The sequence below is a fragment of the Phyllopteryx taeniolatus genome, chromosome 5 (genome assembly GCF_024500385.1).
Source record: "Phyllopteryx taeniolatus isolate TA_2022b chromosome 5, UOR_Ptae_1.2, whole genome shotgun sequence".
In the NCBI taxonomy this organism is placed as follows: domain Eukaryota; kingdom Metazoa; phylum Chordata; class Actinopteri; order Syngnathiformes; family Syngnathidae; genus Phyllopteryx; species Phyllopteryx taeniolatus.
The window spans coordinates 30,008,431-30,033,289 of NC_084506.1; the positions used below are offsets into that span (position 1 = coordinate 30,008,431).

Below are 24,859 nucleotides of genomic sequence, written 5' to 3' on the forward strand. Positions count from 1 at the left end.
TATTTCGGCCGTTTAAGTTGGGTGACAAAAGTCTTTCAGTCCGAAACCGAAAATGCAATTTCAGCCGCTCATAATGTATGTTTTTGTCTTGTCTTACCACTTTGTCCAGTGAACTGTCCTGTCCATTAGTAGAGGCAATCATTGGACTACATTCAGAGGAGTTACTGGTGTAGTTGGATTCTGACCTCTTGCTTGGACTCTGTCAATGAAAAAATGAATGACTTAATTGACTAAATTCTTTCCATTGTGAGAACCAAAACACTCACAGAACATATTAAAAAAAATGAAAAAAATCAGACTCACCAGTCTGAGTTCCAGTTCCTCCTTCAGGTCTTTATGAAGCTCTTGTAGATGTAGGTGCTCACATAGTAGGCTTTGGTACCGGGAGCGCTCTTCAATTAACTCTTTCTGTAGTTTTTCTGTGTTTTCCACCTGGGCTTTAATCTCTGATAACATAAGTCATATTTTCTTGATCATTAAGAAAGACACAAACTTTGAATTGCTTTTTACCTGTTATCTGTTGTTTTTGTTCCAGGATGAGCTTGTTAAGGTTATCCTTTTCATCATTCAGCAAGCTGTTCTTCATATTTAGCTCCTCTACCACCTGATCGGAAACAGTGTTATTAATAATGGCAACTGAGAAAAGGAAACCAAAAATGAATACATAGCAATAATCATATTACAAATCGTAGTATTGCTGTTGTTTTTGTTGTTGTACAAGCAGTGTACCATTTAAAAAAAGTTTAATGGCAAGTATGATGATTTGTGGAATCCTTGGGCAATATATTATTTCTTGTTCTTTTAGTAGTACTGTATTATTGTTGTTATTAAGCATGTAAGCCTGGCTAAATATTACGAATGGACACAGATTTTCTCTATCTAACAAAATTGCATGCAGCCCTAGCAGCAGACAATGACAGCATACAATAGACTTACCAGTGACCTTTGGGGAGTCCTGGACACACACACAATGCAATAACAAATCCATGAAGACATACAATAATAAAACAAGGGGAAAAGGAGGAGGCTCGCCTGTTGTGTCTGCTCCTTGTAAACGTTGTTCTGATCCTCCAGGACTTCTTTTTGATTACGGGTGTTCTCCAGCTCCTGCTGAAGGAAGGAGAGCTGCTCCATTAGTGAGGGGAGCGCTTCTGCCTTGGTTCTGGTCTTCTTCTCTGATCTCTGAAGGTTTTCTAACTCTTTGCAGTGTCGCTCTCTCTCTATATCTTGGGTCTTCGCCGCGGCATTCAATCTCTCATTGAGCTCTCTGACGTCTTTGTGCTGTAGGGGCATGCAAACACATGGTGTGCATGTGATGTGACGACAACACCCAATTACACTTTTGGAAGTGGCCTCTGTTTTCTCATGGTAGACATCCAATATCTCACACACATTTTACATAACACTGGGTGGTAAAACATAGGGAAATGAGACACTATGGCAGCTACTACTAATACTAACACTAATATCATTCATTTCCCACATTGCTAGTGAATTTCATGCACCTAATTGTATTAAGTTATTTCTGCAAATTCCAACATGCTTTGAGATGAATTAGTCTGATAAAAAAAAGGACACAGTACAGAGGTACTTCCTTAGCACTGCAGAGGCTTCTTCAAGCAAGGCATCAAACCACAATACTGATTGCAGAGCTCGGTTACTGTCCTCTATTCCTGTTCACTGATCATATAATACAGTGGACCCCCACTATTTGCAGGGATAGGGCTGCGAATAGCGAAAATCGGTGGATAATTGACACCCATTATAACTCCACTGAAAAAAACGTTTTTTAAACGCAACATTTTTTTTAATAACGGGGGGATAAACCGGCAATAAAGAAAACCAAGAAAAAAATGACGAACCATGAGTATGCAGGGATCCACTGTATACTACTTTAAAAAACAACATACCCCAGCAACATAATGCTCTCACCTGCTCTTCTATCTTGAGTTGCAACTGCATAATTTTGTTCTCCATGCCAACACTGAGATTTTTAAAATGCTCCACAGAGCGTGCCTCAACTTTGAGCTGCTTTAACTCCCTCTTGGCCAGTACGCGACGCACACAGGACTGCAGCAGTATGATGTTTGCTCGAGTGCGTTGATAATGCTGCCTGGCCAGCCAGCCTTTCACCCACTTTTGGATGACCAAAGCCTTCTCTTCATACAAAATCTGTAAGGAGATGATTATCACAACATAAATAAGCAAGTTCTTAAAAAGGAGACGTGCAAGACGTTTTGTCACACTTCGGCTATGAGGATCGGTCTCCCCTTTAGTTATAAAACCTTTCACTGTTCTGGGAAGACTATATTTTGAAGTGTGTCTGCAGTAATTTGTGTCCTTTCAGTCACAAAAACATTAGTGTGGTCACAGTTGTTGCATGAGAGTTCTTGGCATTATACCAACGCAGGCCTCAACTGCCAGGCTGGAGGATATTTTGAGAAAGATATGTGAATACAATCCAATTTAAAATGATGAATTCTTGCTGACATTACCTTATAGTACAGCTTTCTGGCTACATACGCCCTGAAGAAGCACTGAATGACAACAGATGCAGAGCGCAGCTTTTGGTAGTGTATTCTGGCCGCCCACATTCGAACATTACGCTGAATGACAACAGCTGCTTTTGTTCTCCGCAGAAAATGAACATAACTGAAGGGGGGGGGGGGGGGGACAATTGTAACATGTCAATTCAAATATCTTCATCGACTGTTTATGAATCAGTCTGCTCACCAGCGTGCCTGGTGACCCCGCACATGTTTTTGAAGGGTGATGGCAGATTGCTTCATCCTCAGATATTTTTTACGTGCCAGCCAGCATCGAATAGTCTTCTGGATGCTGACACAAGCCCTTCGTAGCTGCTCAGAACGCAGCTTTTCCAAGTACGCCACCTGGCCAGCTCTGAAGAAGATCTTGTTTTTACCAAATTGATACAGGTTCTGGTCCTGAGAACAAAAAACACATTATAGCATCATCAATATAGACATAGTTACGACTGAGGTCTTGCCTATAATTCACACCCGGATGAGCTTTTTTAGGAGATTTTGGCAGGTCAGTTTTCCATCAGGAAGCACATCCTTTTGTTTCATAAGGACCCGGTAACGACAAAAGAATTCCTGATAGGTCCATCTGCAACATTCATAAACATAGGTCTATTCATTATATACCCTTATCGCTGTCTATTCAACATCTGTAGTTTCATTTTCACAGATGTGCCTCCTCAGATGCTACCTTGATGGGAATCCAGCTGCCGAGATTCGGATTGTTTCCAGGATCCCACATGCTCGCAACTGCTGCACTGCCCTCAAAGGGTCCAAGCTTTATAAAGTTGAACATGTGCTTGTAAAATGAAAGAGTCCCTTGTAAAGATAGGTGAGAAAAAAAATCCTAATTTCCCCCTTTACCTGAATGGCACTTTATGGTCATTTGGTTTAATGCACCGTACATAGTGAGGAGTCGTAGCATTAAGCGTGTCCATCAGCAAGTGTAGAGAGTGTCGAAACTGTATGATAGAGGGGATACACTTTAAATAAAACAAAAGAAGACTGACATAGAGACATTCCACACACAGACAGTAAGTATAAATGTCATTTTATTTTGACTCATAAAAGCAACCATTTTATAAACACGATGCATAACAAGAACCATATCTGTCAGCAGCTGTTTTGCTTCATTTTGTTTGTTACAGTAGTCAAATAAAAAAGGGACTGTGATTGTGATCTATTACTACTAATAGTTACAATTCCAGTGATCAGCTGTTTCTGAACTCACCTGCAGTCCCACAGTCTTCTTATTACCTCTCTGTGACAGACCAAATCTTCCCGTAATGCTGGTAGTAGATCTGTTGGTGGAACTTGTTGCCTTTTCATTTCCCACAAACAGCTTCAGCAAGAAATCAAACTGACAACAAAAATGAGAAGTAGTTTATGACGGTGGCCACCAGGAGGCATTGTTTTGGACTTCAAGTACAACGTGAATGTGTGGGTTATTTCCTCCAATAGTCCTGGCAAAACAATTCTAGGGTGTGTGCCCATTTACAAAAAAAATTAAAAAATAATAAAAAACTATCAAGCATGCATTTCCTACTGAATTTTAAGTTGAACGGTACTGACAATGACTTCCTTTAAATTACCGATGGACAGCCATTATGACTAAAAGCAAATTCGTCTAGTGTACACCAGAGCATTGGTCACAAATGATTTCACCTTGCTTTTTTGTAACACATGTATTTGCTCCTCATTGACTGTGTCCTTGTTTTTCTCTAGGAAACCATCACAATGGTACTCCACCTGGACACAAAGAATCAGGTCACAAAGTTATGGGGGGGAAATGAGCAGAGGTCATAATAGTCATACTGAAGCTGGCTGACTAAAATTTGTTCCTAATACAGTACAACTAAATGTTGTGGTGAAAAAGTCAATATTGGCATTGGCATTAAAACTAAATAGAATTACTTTTTCACACAGACTTTTCTTTGGAACGTTTGAGTCATCCACACTTCCATTTCAACACTGTTTGTTCTCCAAAGGGAAATGATGCAGTGCATGGAACGTATTTTCAATGAAGTGAGCTTTTGTTTTCCTGTTTAGGTGGCTAGAGTATGAATGGATGAGAATAGGCCAGGATTTTTTGTGCTTTTAAAATAGGAAATGAAGTGCATTCAACAACTTTTTAGATACCAAAACTTAAGCAATTATCTACCTTGTCTGCAAAGTGGTGGATGATGAAAGCTCGATTCGATAACCTCGGTTTATCGAAGTGAGCGTTCTGCTTCAACAGGGTGTTGTACATTTTCTGACACCATGTGCCATCAGAGCCTTTGGGCATCTGTGGAAACAGGAAGAACTGACCCATATTAGCCACTGTCTTTTAACCATGTAGGTGCAGCCTGTGGAAAAGACTTGCAGACATCCGCCAAGCATTAAACAATTTTCAAAAGCTGCCATCTATGATCTTAATTGAAGGAGGTAAAGGTTCCTCCAGATTGATTCTAAATAGCACAGCATGACATTAGACTGCTGCCAAATGTGCAAATCAGATAAGCTGCAAATGAAATTAGGTTTGGCATTAGAAGTTCAGATTCTGCATATTCAAAGCAAATTCTGGTATATTAAATACAAATCTCTCATTATAAAAGAATATGTTTTTTTTTGTGGTGTTTATATTTCTATTATGACAACGTGTGGTTTCTCATCAAATGGGTACTATCCATCATTTAAAAAAAAAATTTTTTAAAAAAGCACAATTATACTGTGCAGATGCACAAAATTAAGCAACCAAATGGATGACAACCCAAAAAATATCATCTCCTTGGCGGAGGTAGAGCAGCATTTTACTTTGCACTCTTCATCCAGAAGGTCCAGGATGCCTAACTTGGCCTCAATGAGATTGATGCATGGCTGGTTGTCATAGAAGTCGATCAGGGTCCACGGAATCTGCTCTTTCATGTACTCTTCTTGCTCCAGTTTGAAGACATGCTGAAGGCATAAGTGGCGGCAGTGTTTTACACACGTTTTGACTAGACAATAAAGGATGTAGAACAATAAACATACAAGGTTGAACTGCTGCTGGAGCTTCTCATTGGCATAGTTTATGCAAAACTGCTCGAAGCTATTGATATCAAATGTTTCAAACCTGGGGAAAGAATAAATGGAAAGTGTGGAGAAATCAAAATTAAAGAGAAAGTACTATTGCCATAACAAAACAGACAAGAGCTACTAACAGAAGGACACCAACATACCCATAAATGTCCAGAACGCCAATGAATGAGTGTTGTTTAACTGCTGATTTGAGCACATTATTTATACAGCCTACAATCCATCTGAAGAGTCTAGCATAAATGTGCTTAGCAAGGGCGTCTCTGCCATTGACCGCATTGGTCTTGGAGACACCCTTGACGTATGTTTCTGTGGTCGTCTGGAGTTTCCTGTGGCAGAGCCAGTGGGCCATTTCTTCACAGTGCACCCCCATCAACTCACAGAACACCACCAAGTCGGCATTGTCTGGCTGAAAACAAACGAGGGTAAAGACAGAAGTTTCCTAAAAGAAAATGCCCCACGACCCTCCACCCACCCTCTTATGTTGTTTGTGTTTACCAAAATGCTGCTTCTGTCCCCTGAATGATCTTTCACTTCTACATTGCTAAGATGAAGAATAGCTGCCAGAATCTGGAACATTTCCATCTGATTGCTTTCACCGATTCCTAAAAAGGACAGCAGAAACTCCACAAAATCCACAATAATCCTTTTTGCTACAGAAACATTGTTGGCAAGGCTAACTAAATCAGTAGAATGCAGTAAATGGGATGGGTCTGCCTGTATTTGTTTTTCTAGTTAAGAGGTTACAAACACAGAACAAGTGCACCATTTATTAGTTGGTGGTTACACGTGCACAACTGTACCTGTAAATGAGTGTATCCCCTTTGAAAAGTAAGCTTTTTTAAATCAATATTTCAGTGAACACAAGAACTATTTTGATAATTTTGGTGTTTATTACATTCACCTGTGGTTGAATTCCTATGAGTTAGATTTTTTTCAAAAGTGTAGTTCTGCTCGACATTCATTGGTGTGTACTCATGTTTGCAAAATTAAATTTGACTGTGAGCACATCGACACATCTAATTTGCTACCATTGGCTTACATTTGTGGATTTTGATTTATTTTTTGCTGTATAGTATGCCACAGAAAATATTGATTCTGAACGGAAATGCAAGTGCCTGTACTTTTCAAATGACCAAGACTCACCTAATTGTGAAAAAGCTCTCCTTGTGTTCCACATATCTTTGGCATCATCCACTCCATCAATAACTGGATTGTGACCCTGGTTACTGTAGTGGAAATCATCTGCTTCACCTTGAAACACCAGACAAATAAGTGATAAACATTGGTATGATTACAAGCTCTTTAAGGAAACATTTATAAATCCTTATCAAGTTAAGTTGTTGTTTCTAAATTCCATCCATCCATCCATTTTCCGTACTGCTTGTCCTCACTACGAGCGTGCTGGAACCTATCCCAGCTGACTCTGGGCGAGAGGCGGGGCACACCCTGAACTGCCCGCCAGCCAATCGCAGGGCCCATATAAACAACTAACCATTCGCACTCACAATCACACCTATGGACAATTTAAAGTCTTCAATGAACCTACCGTGCATGTTTTTGGGATGTGGGAGGAAACCGGAGTACCCGGAGAAAGCCCACGTAGGCACAGGGAGAACATGGAAACTCCACAAAGGCGAGGCCGGATTTGAAACTGGGTCCTCAGAACTGTGAGGCATATGTGCTAACCAGGCGGCCAGCATGCCGCCGTTTCTAAATTCCACTTACCTAATTTGAAGGTTTTAAACTCTGGTAAATGAGAGGAGGCACATAGCTGATAAAATATGTGATAGTTCCGTTCACCATGGGCCTGTAAGTAAAGCAGACATGTATTTCAATAAATGCATAATTATTCACGTAGATTACATACAGAAAAAAAAAGAAAATAGAGATGGATATAAAAACTACAAAACTAAATTCATCTGACACGTAAAAGGTACCTGAAAAACAACTCTTGACTTTTCCAGTAAATAGGTCCTCATGTGAGCCCCAACGATACGATGCTTCTTATCAAACCCAATCTCAATGTACTTCCCAAAGCGACTGCTGTTGTCGTTCCTTGTTGTTTTGGCATTCCCAAGAGCCTAAAAGAAATACAAACAGGCCTCTCAATAACATTTGCCATTGGGCCATACCACACATTTCATTAGGCACACTTGCACAATATGAGGAGAAAAAACACTCCTTACAAAAACGGTAATGCTCAATTTTCATTGACACTGTGAGAGGGGTATACTGTAGATTTAACAAAATGGTATGTCTAATTTTGGGTGGCACTTCATTCAGGGGGCAAGTAAGGGACACAATTAGAAAAGGTTCTCAGTATGATTCAATAAAGATCTACGCAGTGTTAATGAAACTATTAGCATTAAGCACTATTATATTTTAAAGGCAGAATTTTTGATACAGCTCTTATTAGATCTCATTAGATTGTGTAAGTGTACCTCATGACATATGATAATGACCTTCATAACTTCATGTATTCTGCAGCATTAACCATCACCTCCATGATGGGATTGGAGGCCAAGACTCTCTCCTCAATATCAGCCTCACTTGAGGCGCCGCTGACTGTAGCAAAGTAACGCATGGCATACTTAGCAGAGACGGTTTTTCCGGCTCCTGACTCACCACTCACTATTATGGACTGGTTCTGTTGATCTCTACATGAAGATGTAGGAGATATATTAAGCAACAAGAATAACTTTCAGGTGGTACTAAGTCAAATGATTATATATGTACAAAACCTGGCCATCTGCTTGTACGCTTCTTCGGCCACGGCAAAGATATGGGGGTCCATGTCAGCCATGTTCTGCCCACTGTAGGCATGGATGATATCAGCCTCATAGATAGGCAAATTCTCATAAGGATTCACGGCAACAAGAACAATGCCTGTTTATACCAGAGAAAGGTCTCAGTGAGTCTAAATGACAATACAATACATTTGAATTATGATTCAAAGCACAACATTATGACTAGCAATGAGATCCTACACAGTAACTGTACCATGAAGCCTTCTTTTACAAAGATAACCATGGTCATTGTGCATTATTGACCTCCACCAAGGAGGTTACAGCTACATCATTGTTGGTCGTCCATTTTTGTTTTTCATGTGTTGGCGTGCAAAATCCTGTTCACAGTTTTTGATATATCAACATGGATTTATTTCCGTGACGTGTATCTTCCTTTTAATTTGGTGAGAAACATATTACGGGCAAAGAACAATTGTAACCCTTTACAAAGCACATACTAATAATTAGAACCCTAGAAATGTTTAGAGAACATTACACAACCTTTTTATTTTTTACAAACTGATCCATTTGACTTAAGTTTAGGTTAGCAAATATGGTTCACTGCCTATGAAGGCCATGGAAATTCTAGATAATGGGTGAAACTTGTTTAAAAAAAATTGGTGATGTGTACACTTAGTCCAACTGCACACTGAGCGATGCAGCCTAATGTGATTGAAGTGGACAATCGCAAATTAATCGGCAACTCACACCAACACACCTGGCAATTGACCCTTGCACACATACACAACTATGACCTCTGCTGTTTGTATCAGGAAACAATGTTTTGAGGCTTCACATCCAGTATACTGTACTGTATTATTTTTTTATTGAGCCACAAACAAAATGGCACTATTGTCGAGAAAGAAGTGGATTTCCCTGGTCGCTATAGCTATATTAAAATAATAAAAAGTGAGGAAATGGACAAGAAATAAAGGAGAGAGTGTGGATAATTGAGAAGATGTTGGCAATGATCACCCTATTCAATGACTGCACTCGCGCATTTCGGCAAGCTCCGTGTTTTGCTTTTTAGCAATGAGTACATATGACATTAAAAAAATATAGCTATTTATTTTTTAGTGGTGGGACTGTAATACATTAATCCCAATTAATTAATTACAAACAAATCAATTAGTTAAAAAAAATAGCAAACAACGCAGAACATTTGTCAGTGCACGATTTCCTGTTACACTGATTACATTGACACACACATCAGAGCTCAGCTACCAAAATGGAGGAACTGGATGAAACAGAGTTGCTCGGACTGATGGGAGACAAATCTAATAATTAATTAATTAATTAATTTTTAAAAACTAAGCGTGGTTTTGTGCAAATTGTGCAAAAACGAGTTTTCATACTACCGAAGCGCGTCGACCCTCCGACATGTAACACAATTTTTCAACTGCCATGCAGAAACTAGGCAATGCTTTTCTACAAAAAAAAAAAAAAAAAAAAAAGACCTAAAATCGCACTTTAAACTTAGCTCTCTTTCATTTTGGCCAGGAATATTTTCTATTAGTTTTTCTACTGTTTGTATTGAAATGCAATTAAATGCATTTTAACAATATTCCTGTCTGTGTCAATTATTTGATTCAGTCGTCCACTAAAATCTGTTTAAATTATGTTAAAAGTTTAATGTTGCTTTTTAGGACAAATATTTTTATATGATTACAATGTGATTAATCAATATTAATTAATTACAAAGCCTCTAATTGGATTTTTTTTTTTTTATCGAGTCCCACTATAAGCATTATTGTAAAACAGAATCTGTATTCTCTATATACTATACTGTATTGGTGCGGCTTGGTGGCATCCGGCTGGATTTCGCTTCATAAACGGGAAACGTAATATTTGTTGTGAAAGCTCACGTGACACATTTTTAATTGGTTGATACCGTACATTTATGATGCTGCTCATCTGTGATTCAAATTTCAAATCGCAGCAAAAAAAGTTGCTAAGGGTTGGATAATCATGAAAACTAACTGCACAACCCTGCACAGTGTGCGACAGTTCAGTTTAGTTTGGCCACATCACTCACCGTGGCGAGCCTGAAGCTGCAGAGTACACAGAAGTTTCTGTATGGATCTGATCAAAATGGCACCACTTGCACCAATTTAAATTTGTGTTCAGACACTTATATTTCTGTCAAATCTTATGCGGTTTTAAACAAGTCATATACCGCTCTCATGTAGCTAAACGAGGTAGCCAAAATAGAAGAATACTGTACACTCTCAATATGACGAAGTGCAGTTTTACATCACCGTAAACTGAAAACACAATAATAAACATATTGTTAAAGGTATACATCTCTGACAATGATCAAAACTGCGCTTTATTTGTCAATAGGTGCATCCCAAGTAATTAAAATGAGAAAACTTCATCTATTTCTGTAGTTTAATTAAAAACCATATAGTCAGTCCACATTTTATTTATTATTTTGATGATTTTTTTTTTTTTAGCTTAAAGCTAACATAAACCCACATTTTACCATCTCAAAGAAATTAGAATGTTACTTCAGAAACAGTCAAAAGGTTTTTAATATGGAAATGAGGTTGAAATTGGCCTTCTGTAACGTATCTTCTTGTGTTTAATGACTGTATAATTTATGAGTTTCATTTTTGGAATTGCAATGCTGAAATACAATGAACTCTCCTACAGTATTCTAATTGACTGAGATGCATCTGGATATACTGTTTGTAAAGACAACCTTTTTGCTACAGCTCTTGTATTCTCATTAGATTGTGCAGGTGTACTTAATGGCGTGACCAGTCAGAGAGAACAAGAAGTGTATACAGTACAGCACTAATATTCTAGCGTGTGTTCCTTTAAGAGCATCCTACCCCACAATAATCAGCATAATATAGCTGAAATCAGAGCAGACAGTGAGCAGGACTCCAAAGTCTACAGAGACAGAGATAGCGTGAGTGTGAGTCAAACAAGATGACGCGCATTACCACAGTACGTGTAAATCAGCTTGGAGTCGATGAAGCGCACTTTGATGTTGTGTAAGACTGCCGGCTCATTGAGGTAGCTGAGAGCTGTGAGGTCATTTTCCCCGACCAGGATGTTGGGGTTCCTTAGTGCTGGAAGGTTGTTTGTTCGGCGGTCTACTTTGTATTCCACCTCCTATAAACACAGGGCACAGTTAAGGAGTAAGTAGAAACAGAAAAAGGAGGTCAAAGGAATATTAAACCCAGCATAAGACGCGGTGATTTCCAACTACTGAGCAACTGTCTTGTGCAACATAACTTTGCCTTAAGTCACTGCACCTGCATGCCCCAACTCGACATGACAGCACCATAGTCAAATTGTTTTAACTAGTGTGTTCATCCATGTCTGCCCTTCTCTTGTGAAGCTACTGTGGGGCGCATGCGTTGTTTTTAACACTTAATTCGTTTAGCTCCCAGTTGAGTGGCTACGCAAGTGAATACACCCTTGGTATCATATAACCAAAACCTGAAATATGTTTTTTAATGTGACCAAGGTTCAACTTTTGGCAGCAATTCCAAAAGGCATGTTGTACAAAATCACCACCGGCATCACCAGAACAACACAATTACCACAGTGAAGTATGGTGGTGACAGCATCATGCTCTGGGTTTGTTTGTTTGTTTTTCCCAGCTAGAACTGAGGCCTTAGTCAAGGTGGAGGAATTATGAACACTCCCAAATAGCAGTCTATTTTGAACCACAACCTTCAGATGTGTGGCAAAAAGCCGATGATGGAAAGGAATTTCATCTTTCACTATGAGGATGACCCTACGCATATACTGTAGCATCGAAATCAACAAAATAATGCTTTCTTCAACAGAAGATCGTGTTGGAGTACCCCAGCCAGAGCCCAGACTTAAAGCAATTGAAAATCTTTGGGTGAGCTGTGAAGAGAAACCCTCGCAATTTGAAACAATTGTGGCACTTTTGCATAGAAGATGTACCGTAAAATTTGGTCCATTGAGAGCACTGTTGTACAAGCCGCACACATAAACAGCACAGGTAGCACATACAAATACGAGAGAAAACAAAAACTGACAACATTACTGTCGGAAACATAAACAGGAGCTCATGGGCAGAGGCTTGATTGCCTTTTTTAATGGCCATATGAACCGCATTCAACTTGAAAGCTGCATCACAGGCATTACATCTCATTTTTGGCATGCTGAGGGTGCCCGGTTGAGGACAGCATATCTGAATACTGAGCTGTAACACGTCCCTATTGAAAGACTTGATTCATTTGTGAGGAAAGAATGGGACGATTTTTTGGAATTCAATGACTCCCCAACCATATCCCCATCTCTGCTGTGGGGAACCGGGAAATTTGGAATCAGAGGTCAAATCATAGCATACTCTTCGTACAAGAAAGAGCAAGAACTAAGATTAGAAAAGGAAATTGAGGAAAAAATTAAACATCTCACAGAAGAATATGCAATTAATCCGACTGAAACCAACTTCAAAAGGCAAAACATCAATTAGACGTGAGCTTTTCAAAAAGAACAGAATTTCTACAACCGTTAAGATACTTTGAGTACAATAATTCGGCATATTTCTTGCGAACCAACTTCACTAAAATAAAGAAAAATCTTTAATTACCGCCATTCAAGATTCAAACGGCAGCTGTACACAGTCACCGCTAGAAATAAATGAAATATTTTAGAATTATTACAGCAGCTTATACGCATCTTCGAGCAACCCGGAACAAAAAGAAATTCAAACTTTTATTCAAGATCTAAACATTCCTCAATTAAACACAGAAATTAAAGACAGACTTGATGCTCCTTTAACCATCACAGAATTACATAATGCATTAAAAAAAATCATTAATACATTGGATTGCAACTTTATACAACTCGCCAAAAGCGACAGTCACCATAAATAGGATCACATCACAAAGTTTTACTCTCCAAAGAGGAACCAGAAAAGGGTGTCCACTTTCACCAATGCTATTTGCAATATTCATCGAACCTCTTGCTACCGCTATACGTCAGAGTGCTAATATTAAAGGTATCTGCTCGCCAGTGACAGAACACAAAATCTATTTGTATGCTGATGATATCCTTCTTTATTTACAGGAACCCAAGTCATCTCTTCAGGCAGTCTTCAATCTCATTAAACCATTTTCACAAATATCAGATTACTCTATCAACTGGACAAAATCAACAATACTCCCAATAACAGCAATTTCATAGAATCTTGCAAATCAAATCCCAGATTACCCCATTCCTATAGGAAACATCAGGAAAAACTTCAAGAAAAATCTGTCATTTTAACAGGAGTATGTTCATTGTCTGTAAGCACTGTATGGAATCCACTGTGACTTACGGTGCCATCGTCCAGCAGTAGAAATAATGTCTGGTCACCAGGAGTGTAATCTCTGAGTAGCTTCGCTGACTTCCACACTTTCACGGTGTCCGGGAGCCATACACGGGCATGCTGGTGGACAAGTGTGAGAGAAACCAGGTCAGAAACATTCAACCTTAATTACAGTTATACAGTAAATATAAAAAATAAAAACCGGCTAACAATGGAGTGTATGGAACCTTTTTGGGTATAATACAGCGGGTCCTCTGTTTACAACAGCATCCTGTTCCCATGGCGAATTTGTATGCAAGTCGAAACATACAGTGACAGAAAAGTATTTGTCTCCTTCTCAAATTCTTATTTTTTTGCATAGTTTTCCCACTTTAATGTTGAAGATCATAAAAAAAATGTAAAAATCAGACAACGATAAACCAAGTATACGTAACAAGCAGTTATTAAATAGTGATTTAGGAGAAAAACCTATTCAAAGCTACGTAGCCCTGTGTGGAAAAGAAATTGCCCCCCACCCCCTTTTTTTTTAAATCATGAATTAACAGTGTCTAATCACATTTTTGGGGGAAAGATGAGTTCATTTTCATTGACCACACCCAAGCCTGACTACCTCCAGACCTGTTCAATCAAGAAATCACTTAAATAAAACCTGTCTGACAAAATGAAGTCGGCCAAAAGATCTCAGAAAGCTGCCACAAAATGCCACAATTTAAAGAAATTCAAGAACAGGATAGTAATTTACATCTATCAGTCTGGAAAGAGTCACAAAGCCATTTCAAAAGCTTTAGGACTCCAGCAAACCATGGTGAGAGCTATTATCCACAAATGGAGAAAACATGGAACAGTGGTGAACCTTTCCAGTAGTGGCTGGGTAACAAAAATGACCCCAACAGTGACGACTCATCCAGGACGTCACCAAGGAACCAAGGTCAACAGCTAAAGAACTCCAGGCCTCCCTTGCCTCAGTGAAGGTGAGTATTCATGACTCAAACACAAGGAAGAGGATGGTCAAAAATAGCAGTCATGGCAGATTTCAAGGCAAAATCCATTGCCGACCCAGAAAAAACAAAGGCTCATATTACTTTTGCGGAAAAAAAAAACGAACAACAAAATATCTGAATTATTCTCCAGACATTTATTTGGGAGATTATTATCTGGACAGACGAAATGAAAGTTGAACTTTTTGGAAGATGTGTGTCTCGTCACAGCTAGCATAAATGTAACACGGCATTTCATAAGAAAAACATCATACCAGCAGTAAAATACGGTGGTGGTAATGTGATGGTCTGGGGCTGCTTTTCTACTTCGGGGCCTGTACAACTTGCTGTGATTAATGGAACCATGAATTCTGCCCTTTAACAGAAAATCCTGAAGGAGAATTTTTGGCCATCAGTTTGTGACCTCAAGCGCAACTGGGTTCTGTAGCAGGACAACGATCCGAAACAAACCAGCAAATCAACATCTGAATGATTTTTCAAAAACAAAACAAAATAAAGGTTTTGGAGTGGCCTTGTCAAAGTCTGGACTTGAATCTGACTAAAATGCTGTCGCATGACCTTAAAAAGGCAGTTCATACTTTTTTTTCCGCATCTCTATTTAAATATACGTCTTTTTAATATTGCGTCCTCATCTGAGGAAGTTGAAAATAGTTAATGATCCTATTTTGACAAATTACGAACTCTAAAATACAGATATGTTTACAAATGTAAGGAGTAAAAGTAAAAATTTCTCAGACAACAGATACTGGAAAACTTTAACTAACTGTAACACTGAGTATTTGTATTTTGTTACCTCCCATCACGGATGGTAATACATTAGTGAAGTCATAATTGCAGTAAATACTAGTTGTATGAAAACACTTCAAGACCATAAATATAAAACAATCGAAAGAAAAACAATAGTACGCCGGTAACTGAGCATGCCTTAAGTGCCACGTGATGATGTTGCGCAAACTAGTTCATTGCACGCCGTTCGTAATCTCGAAACATTATACTGTACAGTAGGCAGTGTTAGGGAGTTATAATACATGTTTATTTGTATGTGCCCTGCGATTGGCTGGCGATCAGTTCAGGGGGTACCCCACCTCTCGACCGAAGTCAGCTGAGATAGGCGCCAGCACACCCGCGACCCTAATGATGATTCAGAAAATGGATGGACGGATGGATGGATAGATAGATATCAAAGCGCCACCTGGTGGTGTAATCTAATAGTTTGTCTGAGATTTTGAAAAGGTGAGACTCACAGTTCAATTTTTGAACACATAAAAAAGAACATTTACTTTTGAACAGTTTCACCTTTATAATTTGGTACTTTTTGAAATGGAATAGTCACTCATCTGGGTTATGAAGCGATAATGTCTAAATTGTGCACTTTTGTCATTAGGTCAACATGGTATGGTTTTTCCACATGCTGTGCACACATAACGCAACAAACGTTTTATTTCTTCATGTTTCATCATCAATTTTTTATTTCTGTAAAGAACAAACGTGGATAATTCCAAAATAACGATCTGCAGTATGGTTTTAATCCACTTTTTAGAGGAAACCTATGAGTACCAAACAGTATACTGACACTACCACTGTACTCCGTGCTTGAAATCAGAACACTGTCACCCCAAGTATAACGTTCCATGAGAGTTATTTTAAGTACGTCAGGCAGATAAAAATAAAGGGAAGAATAATTTAATATCCGTGTGTTTACGAGATACAGGGGGTTCAACCAAAGGAATGTTGGTGGGAGAAGATAGTTGAGTGACAAATGTAGAGAAGTCTGCTTACCTTCGTATAAAGCTCTGAGTTTGCCATGACGTGGAGTTCAAATTAAAAGCAAATTTAGCAAGGTTTCTCTTCCTTCTTTTTTCTTCCGAACAGCAAAGCAGCCTACGCTTGTGGAGACACGCAAAGGTAGCGTCCACCTTTACTTCAAACTAAATAGGGCGGGCTGAAGCCGGGATTTAGAGTAGTTGAGTACAAATGTATCCATTTAAAAATACGCTAGCCATTTCCAATAACTTTAGCAATTTCAGTTGAACTAGCTTGAAATTGTGTCTACCAAATGGCACACGGTTTAACATCAGGTCATTTCGACTTTTCACGTCGCATAAAATTATCTCCATAAATCTTTCCGTCTGAATTCAGTGTACGGTACTGCAGTACAGAAATCCTATTATCGGGAAATACAGGATTTCACGCAGGTACAGTCAGGTCACAGTTGTGGAATTCAATATTAAAGACCCGTGAATTTGAGGCTAAAACGCAGTTTAATAACATTGCGCAACTGGAGCGCCCCTTGGTGGCCAAGTGTAGAACACCACCAAAATGGGCCCCAACGTGTAAACTGGAGCTACAGTGCTACTGTAATGACATAACAATGGGGAACTGGAGTGCTGCTGGTATCCTTGTAGCCCCTGGTGCTCTTGGAAGGGTTAAAAGAGGTTGGAAAGAATTCCAGATCCAGGCACTCAGTAGGATAACATTTAAAAAGCCTTTTTGGGAGGATGGGTTGCCCAGACATGAAAATAATAATCATTTAAAAAAAAGTGTAACGGCCCACCGGCCTTCATCAGGGTGTTGGTAATAAACAATAATGTGCATCCATAATTATAGTGTTACTGAAAACAGGTGTCACTCTCAGGCAGGCGTTTGACATTTGCAGCATTTCTGTGGGCCACTGGAGCCACCAATTAAAATAATGCCCAATATCATCACAGTCAGCGGCAGTTGGGAAATCTTGTTGCCAACACAATATTCATTGTTGCTACATGAATAAATGTGCACAATATTTAAGTAAATTATAAATTAATTACTGGCACATAATTCCTGACTATGGGATTTCTATGGGCAGTCACATAATGGTAAGCAAATCTAATTAATTCAGAAACATGATTTAAGGTGATCACAAGAAGGGTGAAAAGTCAAAAATCTTCATTGTGGCCTGAATGGCTAGTAGTCGCCGACTTCAAGGAACAAATCCAAAATGTCTCTCTGTTTGAGCAGTTTAATTTTTTCCCCACCCCAGGCATCATAGCAGCTTCAACACCCAAGGTTGAGTCCCTCCCATGTTTTGCCAAGTTTTCTATTCTAATAGCATACCAATGCTGTGCTATGTAATCTTTTAACCTCCATTTCATAAGACCTATGTAAAATCATCCACAAGGACATACAGCATGAGTTGTCGCAATTAATGAAACCGTTGACATTCTGCACCTTATCACATCCACAAATGTTTAGGTCTTAACCATATTCTCACAATATTTGCAGCTGCCACAAGGTCATTTGCCTTGAGGTCAGTGTAACCATGTTTCACGTTCAGCAGGGAAATAGCTTTCGACTAGATTGTCTTAAATTGTAGGGGGCCTCCTAAAACATAAGACTAGGAGGGTTCAAGAAAAAAATCCTCTTGGAGCCAGATCATATTCAATCATTTTCTAAATGTTCTTTATGATGTTTTAATCTGGCATGCCTCCTTGCTATAGCGAGTGACAGAGTTGTGCTGTCAACACTTTTTTGGAGTCTACAACTCAGCAGACTTCTTTTAAGAGATTGTGCTGGAGTCTGATTTTTGTATTTACTATTTGTCAAATTGCTATTGCATGTTCAGATTGATTTGGGGGAAGGGGAAAAGAAAATATATATATTTTTTTTTAATTCAGCCTTACAAACACAGACTGATAAATTGAACTTTGAGCTCACTCAAAAAGAAACTGAGAACAGATTACCTTTTGAGAATAAATTAAAGGAAGTTTAAATTATGCTTACCCGTAGATATCATGGTCTCTTTCAAAATGTGTTGGCTCACTGGTACTTCAAGTCTAGGTTACTTAAACAAACAAGCCAAAAGGGAATATAATGCAAAAAAGTATTTTATTTACAAAACAAATGGCACAGTGTGATAGTACATGCACACCCCAGACATACAGGGAGTTTACTTCCATAAAATCCTAAACAAATCAAGTCAAACAGTGACATGACTCACAAGACTATCTGAGAGCAAATATTGCTCAAGAAAAACAGTTCAATTAAGGCCATTTGAGAGGTTGGGATGAGATGGAGCCCATGCTTCAAGTCTTTGCAGACCACGGTCAATGAAACCCATTAAAACCCCAACTGTATGCAATCAGACCAAGAGTACTTTGAAAGCATATGGACATTTATGCACAGCAGGCGTGGGGAAGGGGGAAAAAAAAAAAAAAAAAAAAAGATTTTTTTTATGAACTAATAGAACAGAGGGATGACGATACGAGCATTTCTCAAAACATTTCAACTGCAGGACATATCTTAATTTGAGACGGTCTTTTGGCCAATACTTGCTGACCTCTTTCCACCAGTATAGACAAGTGCAAGATTCTTTGTGGTGATAACAACCAAGCCTTTGCACACTCATTTCCTATTGTGGCATGTATGGAGTCATGTACTTTTAAAAGTGAAAATGTTATAGCAAAACAGGGTAGCGATAACAGTCATCTCTATTTTTAAGTGCAAGATCATGTACAAGCAAGCAGGCGGTTCAGTCTTGTTTAGGAGCATTTTGAACTTGCTGAAACTGACTTCTAAATTGCCTAGCTGAAGTGCCCATTTTTCCTCGTGTTTGGTTTGTACTTGTTTGAAAAGAATACATAGAGAGGTGAAAAGATAGCAGAAGGTAGGTGGGTTTGACTCAGTGATAGGAATGGTAATACAACCTAAAACAGCAAAACCATCAGCCAGCGAGTTTGCTTGCCACAATGGAGGTCTTTCTCTGAGGGAGGTCCTGAGGCGTTGGGATGTGACCGCCGGTGATCTCGGCCTTCTCTGACAGGGCTGATGGCAACTGTTTATTCTTCATTTTGGCCTTGGCCATGTTGTAGTCGCCAGAATCAAAATACTTTGGCTGGGTGACCAAGAACAAGACTTAGTACTTTTAAATCATGACTAAATGAGAGGATTGGGGGCTGTAATCACAAGACTCACCCCTTTCTGAAGTCTTTTTCTTAGAAAATCTGATCCCCCAGGTTTGGCTCCAAGACTGGCGTACCTGGCCTTTAATTTGGCCTCTTCTGCTTTCTCCGGACTAACAACCGTATCATCCATTTCCTGTTGAAACAATATACAAAGTCAACTACTTCTACAAAATTGGCAATATGGATAAAAGTTTAAATAAAAGTCCACACCAAATTACACAGACGTGTAAAGGCGACGTTAATTCTGACAAGTGGCTGCAATTATTGCTTCAGATAGCCTGGATAAAACGTCGCCACGAGGAAACTGATTTTACCAGTCAAGAACACATTCAACGTGCAGCGTTTGCCTGCAAGTTTGTAACAACAACGCTAATCACAATTGATGAATTACAAGAGTGTGTTGCATCGGAGTGGCGAGGTTTCCGCTTTACTACTAAAACGGTGTTATCGAGTTGACAAGTACTAACTTAGCGGTACCATCCTTTTGGTTGCACGACAGAAGCTAAAGGCTAACTAGCCGAATGCTAACCTCCAGCCCGTGACCAAAAGACATGCTAGCCGTATTAAGAGTTTCTTTAAAAAGAAACAATTCACCTCCTTTTCCTCCACCGTCCTCGCTCCTTCAGCCTCCTCGGACATTGTTTTAGTATTTGAGACGCGGCCTGCTGTTCAAAAACCCAGATGTCCGACCCGGAGGGAGAAGTACTTCGTCGCTCCGCGAGCAGCAATGAGGTCGGCCGCCAGCACAAGCAGTTTTAATGTCATCAGAAGCCTGCTGGGCTGCCAGGCTACTTAATCGATCCCAGACACTCCAATGGCCTGGGTGGACCATGCATGCCTTTTATCTCGCTTGGTGACGTCAGTTGTTTATTGCCTGATAAGAACCAGAAGAATAATTTTACAACTGTTGCCTTCATGTTTCAATACTTCCCCGTATATGAAAGTGGGACGTGAAAATGTCATTACTTTATACCGGTTTCATGAGTGCAGTTTATGTATACTGTACTATTATGGTCCTTAATCTGCATCTGCGGAAGCCTCACTCACACAGATGCTTGTGGTTTCTGCCTTAAATAAATACCGTACTGTATGCTCAGTAGTAGTGCTGCATTATTGAAGTTACACTACTCACAATAAATTAGACATGCAGCTTTGAAATTTCAGGATAAATTGAATTGTAAACCCATTCCAAGTGAATTTAATTTGACCTGTAATCTGAATGCACGTGGCCAACTGTTCAGTGTGATTCAGCATTTTTTCACAACTTGCTGTTCTCTAAGTAATAAATTGAACAGCAAAATTTACAACACCATTGTTTTTTTTATCTGGCTTTCTGTGACTCTTCAAAAGAGAGACTCTCTTTTGCCAGCTGCTGGTGACACTCTGAACAGTTGGACGTGCATTCGAAGAATTGGAAGTCCAATTAAATTAGCCTGTAAAGGTTATGGTACAGTTTAGTTTCATTCTAAAATTTCACCCAAAATCCAAATTAATTCTCTGGATTCCTACCACATTACAAAAGCATACTTCTTGTCCTGAGTGTGGATGGTTGTCTATATGTGCCCTGCAACTGGCTGGTGACCAGTCCCAAGTGTACCCCACCCCTTGCCCGAAGCTAGGTAAGCTCAAACAATGAGGACATGTACTGTAGACAATGGATGCATATCAATGAGTATGGTAGTCTGAGGATAAAAGAAGAAGCAGCAGTACTTGTTTGTTTTTCAACGATGAAGTGTTTATTCTGTCGTCTGAGGTCTTTTTTTTGCAATAATGTAATAGTTTGTTATGCAAAAGGATACTGAACTAACACACATACGAGCCTCCACACAGGTCTTAAGTGGATCAATGCAACCAGCCACTGTACACCACTTAAAACAGGATGCACTGCAGAGTCCGTTATGAAGCATTTGTAAAATGTTGGTTCCCAAACCAAATGATAGTCTACTGAAGTCAATCAACACAGTATCTTACGCAACAACCAACACATTCAAATGTCTTCATCTCCCATATCTGCATCCTCTTGTAATTTCTGCAACATTTTCTCTTCCATTTGTTTGGGTTTTCCTGTAAAAGCAAAGAAAAGATTTCTCATTTCAATACAAGTAATACGCTCTTTCAATTCCTTGTTATTGCTGCTAGAGTCAAACTCGGTTTTACCCCAAAAGATCAAACTGCTTTCAATACTATATATGAAAATGTACCTGCGTGTGGAGCTTTGATGAGGTGAATATTCTTCTTCACTTCGTTGATGGCCTCTTCCTTCTCTAACTCTTTGCCCTTCTTTAATCTGAAAGGTGGAGACAAAACACAATGCTAATCAAATCTACCGCATTTGATCAATATAAATAGTATTTGGATAAGTACAAAGGGAAAGACAATAGAAAGACAGGTACAGCTGACATTGAAAGAAGTGCCCACCTGTTCATGATAAACCTTGCCTGCCGTTTCCGTTTTATTTCTTCCACCTTCTTCATCGCTTCAACTACAAAAGGGACACGGGATGGTCAATTTGAGTGATAAAAGACAAACCACATTGTTACGAAATGAAAATATCTTTACAATGATTTTTTTTTAAGCATGATCATTTGGTCTTTGTTTTACTTAATAGCACAGCCCAATGTGTGTACAATCATTTGCGCAATCTCATGAGCGCTATATCAAAAATAATATACCTATTATTTTGACACTTGGCCCTTTTTGGAAGTCATTAGATTGCACAGAAGTAATTAATTAAGCTTGAGATAGGTAAGGGGTGGCAGTTATTTTTCCTTCACATATTCGTAATAGGTACTTTAGTAATTTGTGAACATGTGATCAGCAGAGCCTTGTTCACAGTTCGCAACTCAGAATTTCCTCCCGAAACAATTTGTACCATACCTGTCTTGTCCCACATCTCCCGGTTATATTTAACAGGTATATTTCTGCGTTTCTCAAACTCCAAAGAGTTATCCTGAAAGACACAAGATGAACGACATAAGAAATATGCTAATCTTGCACACTATATTGTTAAATACTTTTAACTCACCACTGTCAATTCCTTTCCAGCTGCCTTTCGGAATGCTTTGGTCCATCTGGTCTTTCTGGGATTACGCTTCTTCTTGAAATTCCTATGGCATTTTGATCTGCAGAATCTGAATGTCTACAATTGTGTGTGGGGGGGGAAACAGTCAAATAAATATGTACCACAATAAGAATACCAAAAAATATGGAGCATAAAAAATCTTAGGGCAGCTACTCTTATAATTCCATCAGTAGCAAATAATAGGTGTGTTTAAAAAAAAACATCAAGAGCAATATAATAAACTTTGATGAATATGAGTAATTGAAACTTACAATACAGGTGCATTTCAATCCGTTAGTATATTGAGGAAAACAATTTATGTGAGTAATACAAACCAAAGGTTATACTATTATGCACTATGCATTATATATGTCTGGTCTTCCCATGTCTAAGCCTCTAAAAGCCTCCAGTTAGGACAAACAAGACTTTTGAGGAGGACAAGAAAGTTCGATCATATTACCCCCAATTCTGGCCAACTTGCATCGGCTCCGGGTCTACTTGAGATACGAATTTTAGGTCCCGTTACTTACTCATGCAATATTACATGGGTTAGCACCCTTCTATCTCGCTGACTTAGTTGTATGGTATATTCCATATTAGGGGATGTTGTCAACCATTGCTAACTGTGGCCCTATGAAGCCCTTTGAGACTCTTTTGTGATTAAGGGCTTTGCAAATAAAGTTGACTATGAATTCACTACATGTGAGTGAAATATATCAAGATTTCTTCCAATATATTTTTCTTAATTTTTATGATTATAGTTCACAGCTAAGAAAAACCCAAAATTGACCAGTTCATGAAATTAAAATACTGTATTTATTAATTAATTCAGTCATCTTCCCAATAGCCGACAAAGCTCACATACATACATCTAGTGGTATGCGAAAGAATCAGTTCAGTTGTATTTCACATTTTGGCACAATACATTTGCATTAAAATATTTTACATTTTGTTTTTAAACTTTTATTTAGGTGCAGTCTGTATTTAATCTGTGTTCAATTGTTTCTTCCTATATTTATGTGCAATGTTAATGTTGAAACTGTGCATAATGTTACAGTGGCTTACAATAATATCAAATATACTTTTACGACTTCGTTCCTATGCCGGCTACCGACCAGAATGTGTAGGTAGATAGAAACACCTTAATGTTCTGCTTCTTTTTCTTCTTGCTTAGACTTGATTTAGATTTCTTTTGATTCCTCAAAAATCCCGCTCTTGTTTTTCCCACTTTGTTGGTTGTTCCTATCTTATTACTACGGGTGTATATTCATATTGCCGTTATGACAATGTAGGTGTCAGTGGAATTTCCACATGTTTACCCTTAGGAGGCGCACGTTTCCAGGTGAAAAGCCAAATGTCGAGGAGCCTGCGCCAGTTAAATTCCTGGGCCCCACCCATCACATCGACGCATCAAAACGACCCCGTGGCAAGATCAAACGTTAACCGCCCACTAAAAACCGCGTCCACGTTAAAACATGTCCGAGTCCATCTCCTCGGCGTCAGTCTTATTATTATTTGTTTATTCTTACAATCTTCGCTCGCTCTAAGCCCACGTGAGCGGGTCACATTAGCATGCTAGCTTTAGCCGAACACATGAGGGGCTGACAGAATGTTCGAACGCGACATGACTCGACTGTTGACGAGCAGAAATTGTGTCATACCTTGCAGTCATTTCGCACAAACATAACTCCGTGTCCCGGGTACACCGGACCCGAGCAAAAATAACACTTTTCGATGCGCATCTTCACAGCAAAAGTGCTGCGTGCTACGCGTAACAACAACAAGACCGCGCAGTCGCACACACTCACTGCACTTCTACTTCCGTTTCACAGACTGAGACACTGAACTGTTGATTGCAATACTTACTGCCCCCTGCTGGACATGTGCCTAAATACTGTACCCGCTCAGACAGACAAGCGAAGTTATGTAATGTAAGTGCAAAAATATGCAAGATTTAGGTATTATTGCATATGCTTCAAACCTCCTGTTATGTTTGTTTCTTGTGTACACCAAAGATGATCATGAGTCAATGCATGATCAGCCGTAAAAAAATAGTCATAAAAATACAGTATATATTACAAATAAAAATGGATAATAGTATTTGTGTAATATTTTGTGTTTTCATAATATTTGTAAAGACATAAAATGCCTCAATTACACATTTATAGCCCC

The 24,859-nt window shown here is 39.0% G+C and overlaps 3 protein-coding genes across 7 annotated transcripts in view; all 3 read right to left on the minus strand.

Annotated features, from left to right (window-relative positions):
- The window catches only part of LOC133478545 (unconventional myosin-Va-like), a 30,397-nt gene extending 13,454 nt beyond the window's left edge, over positions 1 to 16,943 (minus strand). Inside the window, exons 1-25 of one of the 5 annotated variants that reach the window (XM_061774716.1) lie at positions 16,466 to 16,943; positions 13,698 to 13,808; positions 11,338 to 11,509; positions 8,342 to 8,486; positions 8,101 to 8,257; positions 7,538 to 7,681; positions 7,326 to 7,407; positions 6,744 to 6,851; positions 6,096 to 6,202; positions 5,741 to 6,006; positions 5,553 to 5,634; positions 5,337 to 5,477; positions 4,702 to 4,827; positions 4,206 to 4,289; positions 3,772 to 3,900; positions 3,405 to 3,502; positions 3,232 to 3,318; positions 3,021 to 3,129; positions 2,734 to 2,945; positions 2,496 to 2,652; positions 1,933 to 2,172; positions 1,033 to 1,281; positions 511 to 604; positions 304 to 446; positions 98 to 199 (exon numbers count right to left, since the gene is read on the minus strand). In XM_061774716.1, the coding sequence (XP_061630700.1) occupies positions 98 to 199; positions 304 to 446; positions 511 to 604; positions 1,033 to 1,281; positions 1,933 to 2,172; positions 2,496 to 2,652; positions 2,734 to 2,945; positions 3,021 to 3,129; positions 3,232 to 3,318; positions 3,405 to 3,502; positions 3,772 to 3,900; positions 4,206 to 4,289; positions 4,702 to 4,827; positions 5,337 to 5,477; positions 5,553 to 5,634; positions 5,741 to 6,006; positions 6,096 to 6,202; positions 6,744 to 6,851; positions 7,326 to 7,407; positions 7,538 to 7,681; positions 8,101 to 8,257; positions 8,342 to 8,486; positions 11,338 to 11,509; positions 13,698 to 13,808; positions 16,466 to 16,492 (3,372 nt within the window). In that variant the 5' untranslated portion in view covers positions 16,493 to 16,943. Of the gene's footprint in view, positions 1 to 97; positions 200 to 303; positions 447 to 510; positions 605 to 1,032; positions 1,282 to 1,932; positions 2,173 to 2,495; positions 2,653 to 2,733; positions 2,946 to 3,020; positions 3,130 to 3,231; positions 3,319 to 3,404; positions 3,503 to 3,771; positions 3,901 to 4,205; positions 4,290 to 4,701; positions 4,828 to 5,336; positions 5,478 to 5,552; positions 5,635 to 5,740; positions 6,007 to 6,095; positions 6,203 to 6,743; positions 6,852 to 7,325; positions 7,408 to 7,537; positions 7,682 to 8,062; positions 8,258 to 8,341; positions 8,487 to 11,337; positions 11,510 to 13,697; positions 13,809 to 16,465 lie in introns of those variants that run through there. The other 4 variants (XM_061774717.1, XM_061774718.1, XM_061774720.1 and 1 more) reach the window with 4 other exon arrangements.
- A 1,588-nt stretch (positions 16,944 to 18,531) lies between these two features.
- On the minus strand, positions 18,532 to 20,444 carry LOC133478546 (cAMP-regulated phosphoprotein 19-like). Its single transcript, XM_061774721.1, has 3 exons — positions 20,221 to 20,444; positions 19,637 to 19,759; positions 18,532 to 19,556 (listed from the first exon to the last, which is right to left on the minus strand). Exons 1-3 carry the CDS (start codon positions 20,263 to 20,265, stop codon positions 19,386 to 19,388), a joined length of 339 nt encoding a protein of 112 aa, XP_061630705.1. The 5' UTR covers positions 20,266 to 20,444; the 3' UTR covers positions 18,532 to 19,385.
- An 892-nt stretch (positions 20,445 to 21,336) lies between these two features.
- On the minus strand, positions 21,337 to 24,507 carry rsl24d1 (ribosomal L24 domain containing 1). The gene is made up of 6 exons (XM_061774722.1): positions 24,349 to 24,507; positions 22,652 to 22,765; positions 22,504 to 22,576; positions 22,045 to 22,108; positions 21,828 to 21,913; positions 21,337 to 21,690 (listed from the first exon to the last, which is right to left on the minus strand). The coding sequence occupies exons 1-6, from the start codon at positions 24,427 to 24,429 to the stop codon at positions 21,614 to 21,616; spliced, it is 495 nt and encodes a 164-aa protein (XP_061630706.1). The 5' UTR covers positions 24,430 to 24,507; the 3' UTR covers positions 21,337 to 21,613.
- Between the last annotated feature and the right edge of the window lie 352 nt (positions 24,508 to 24,859).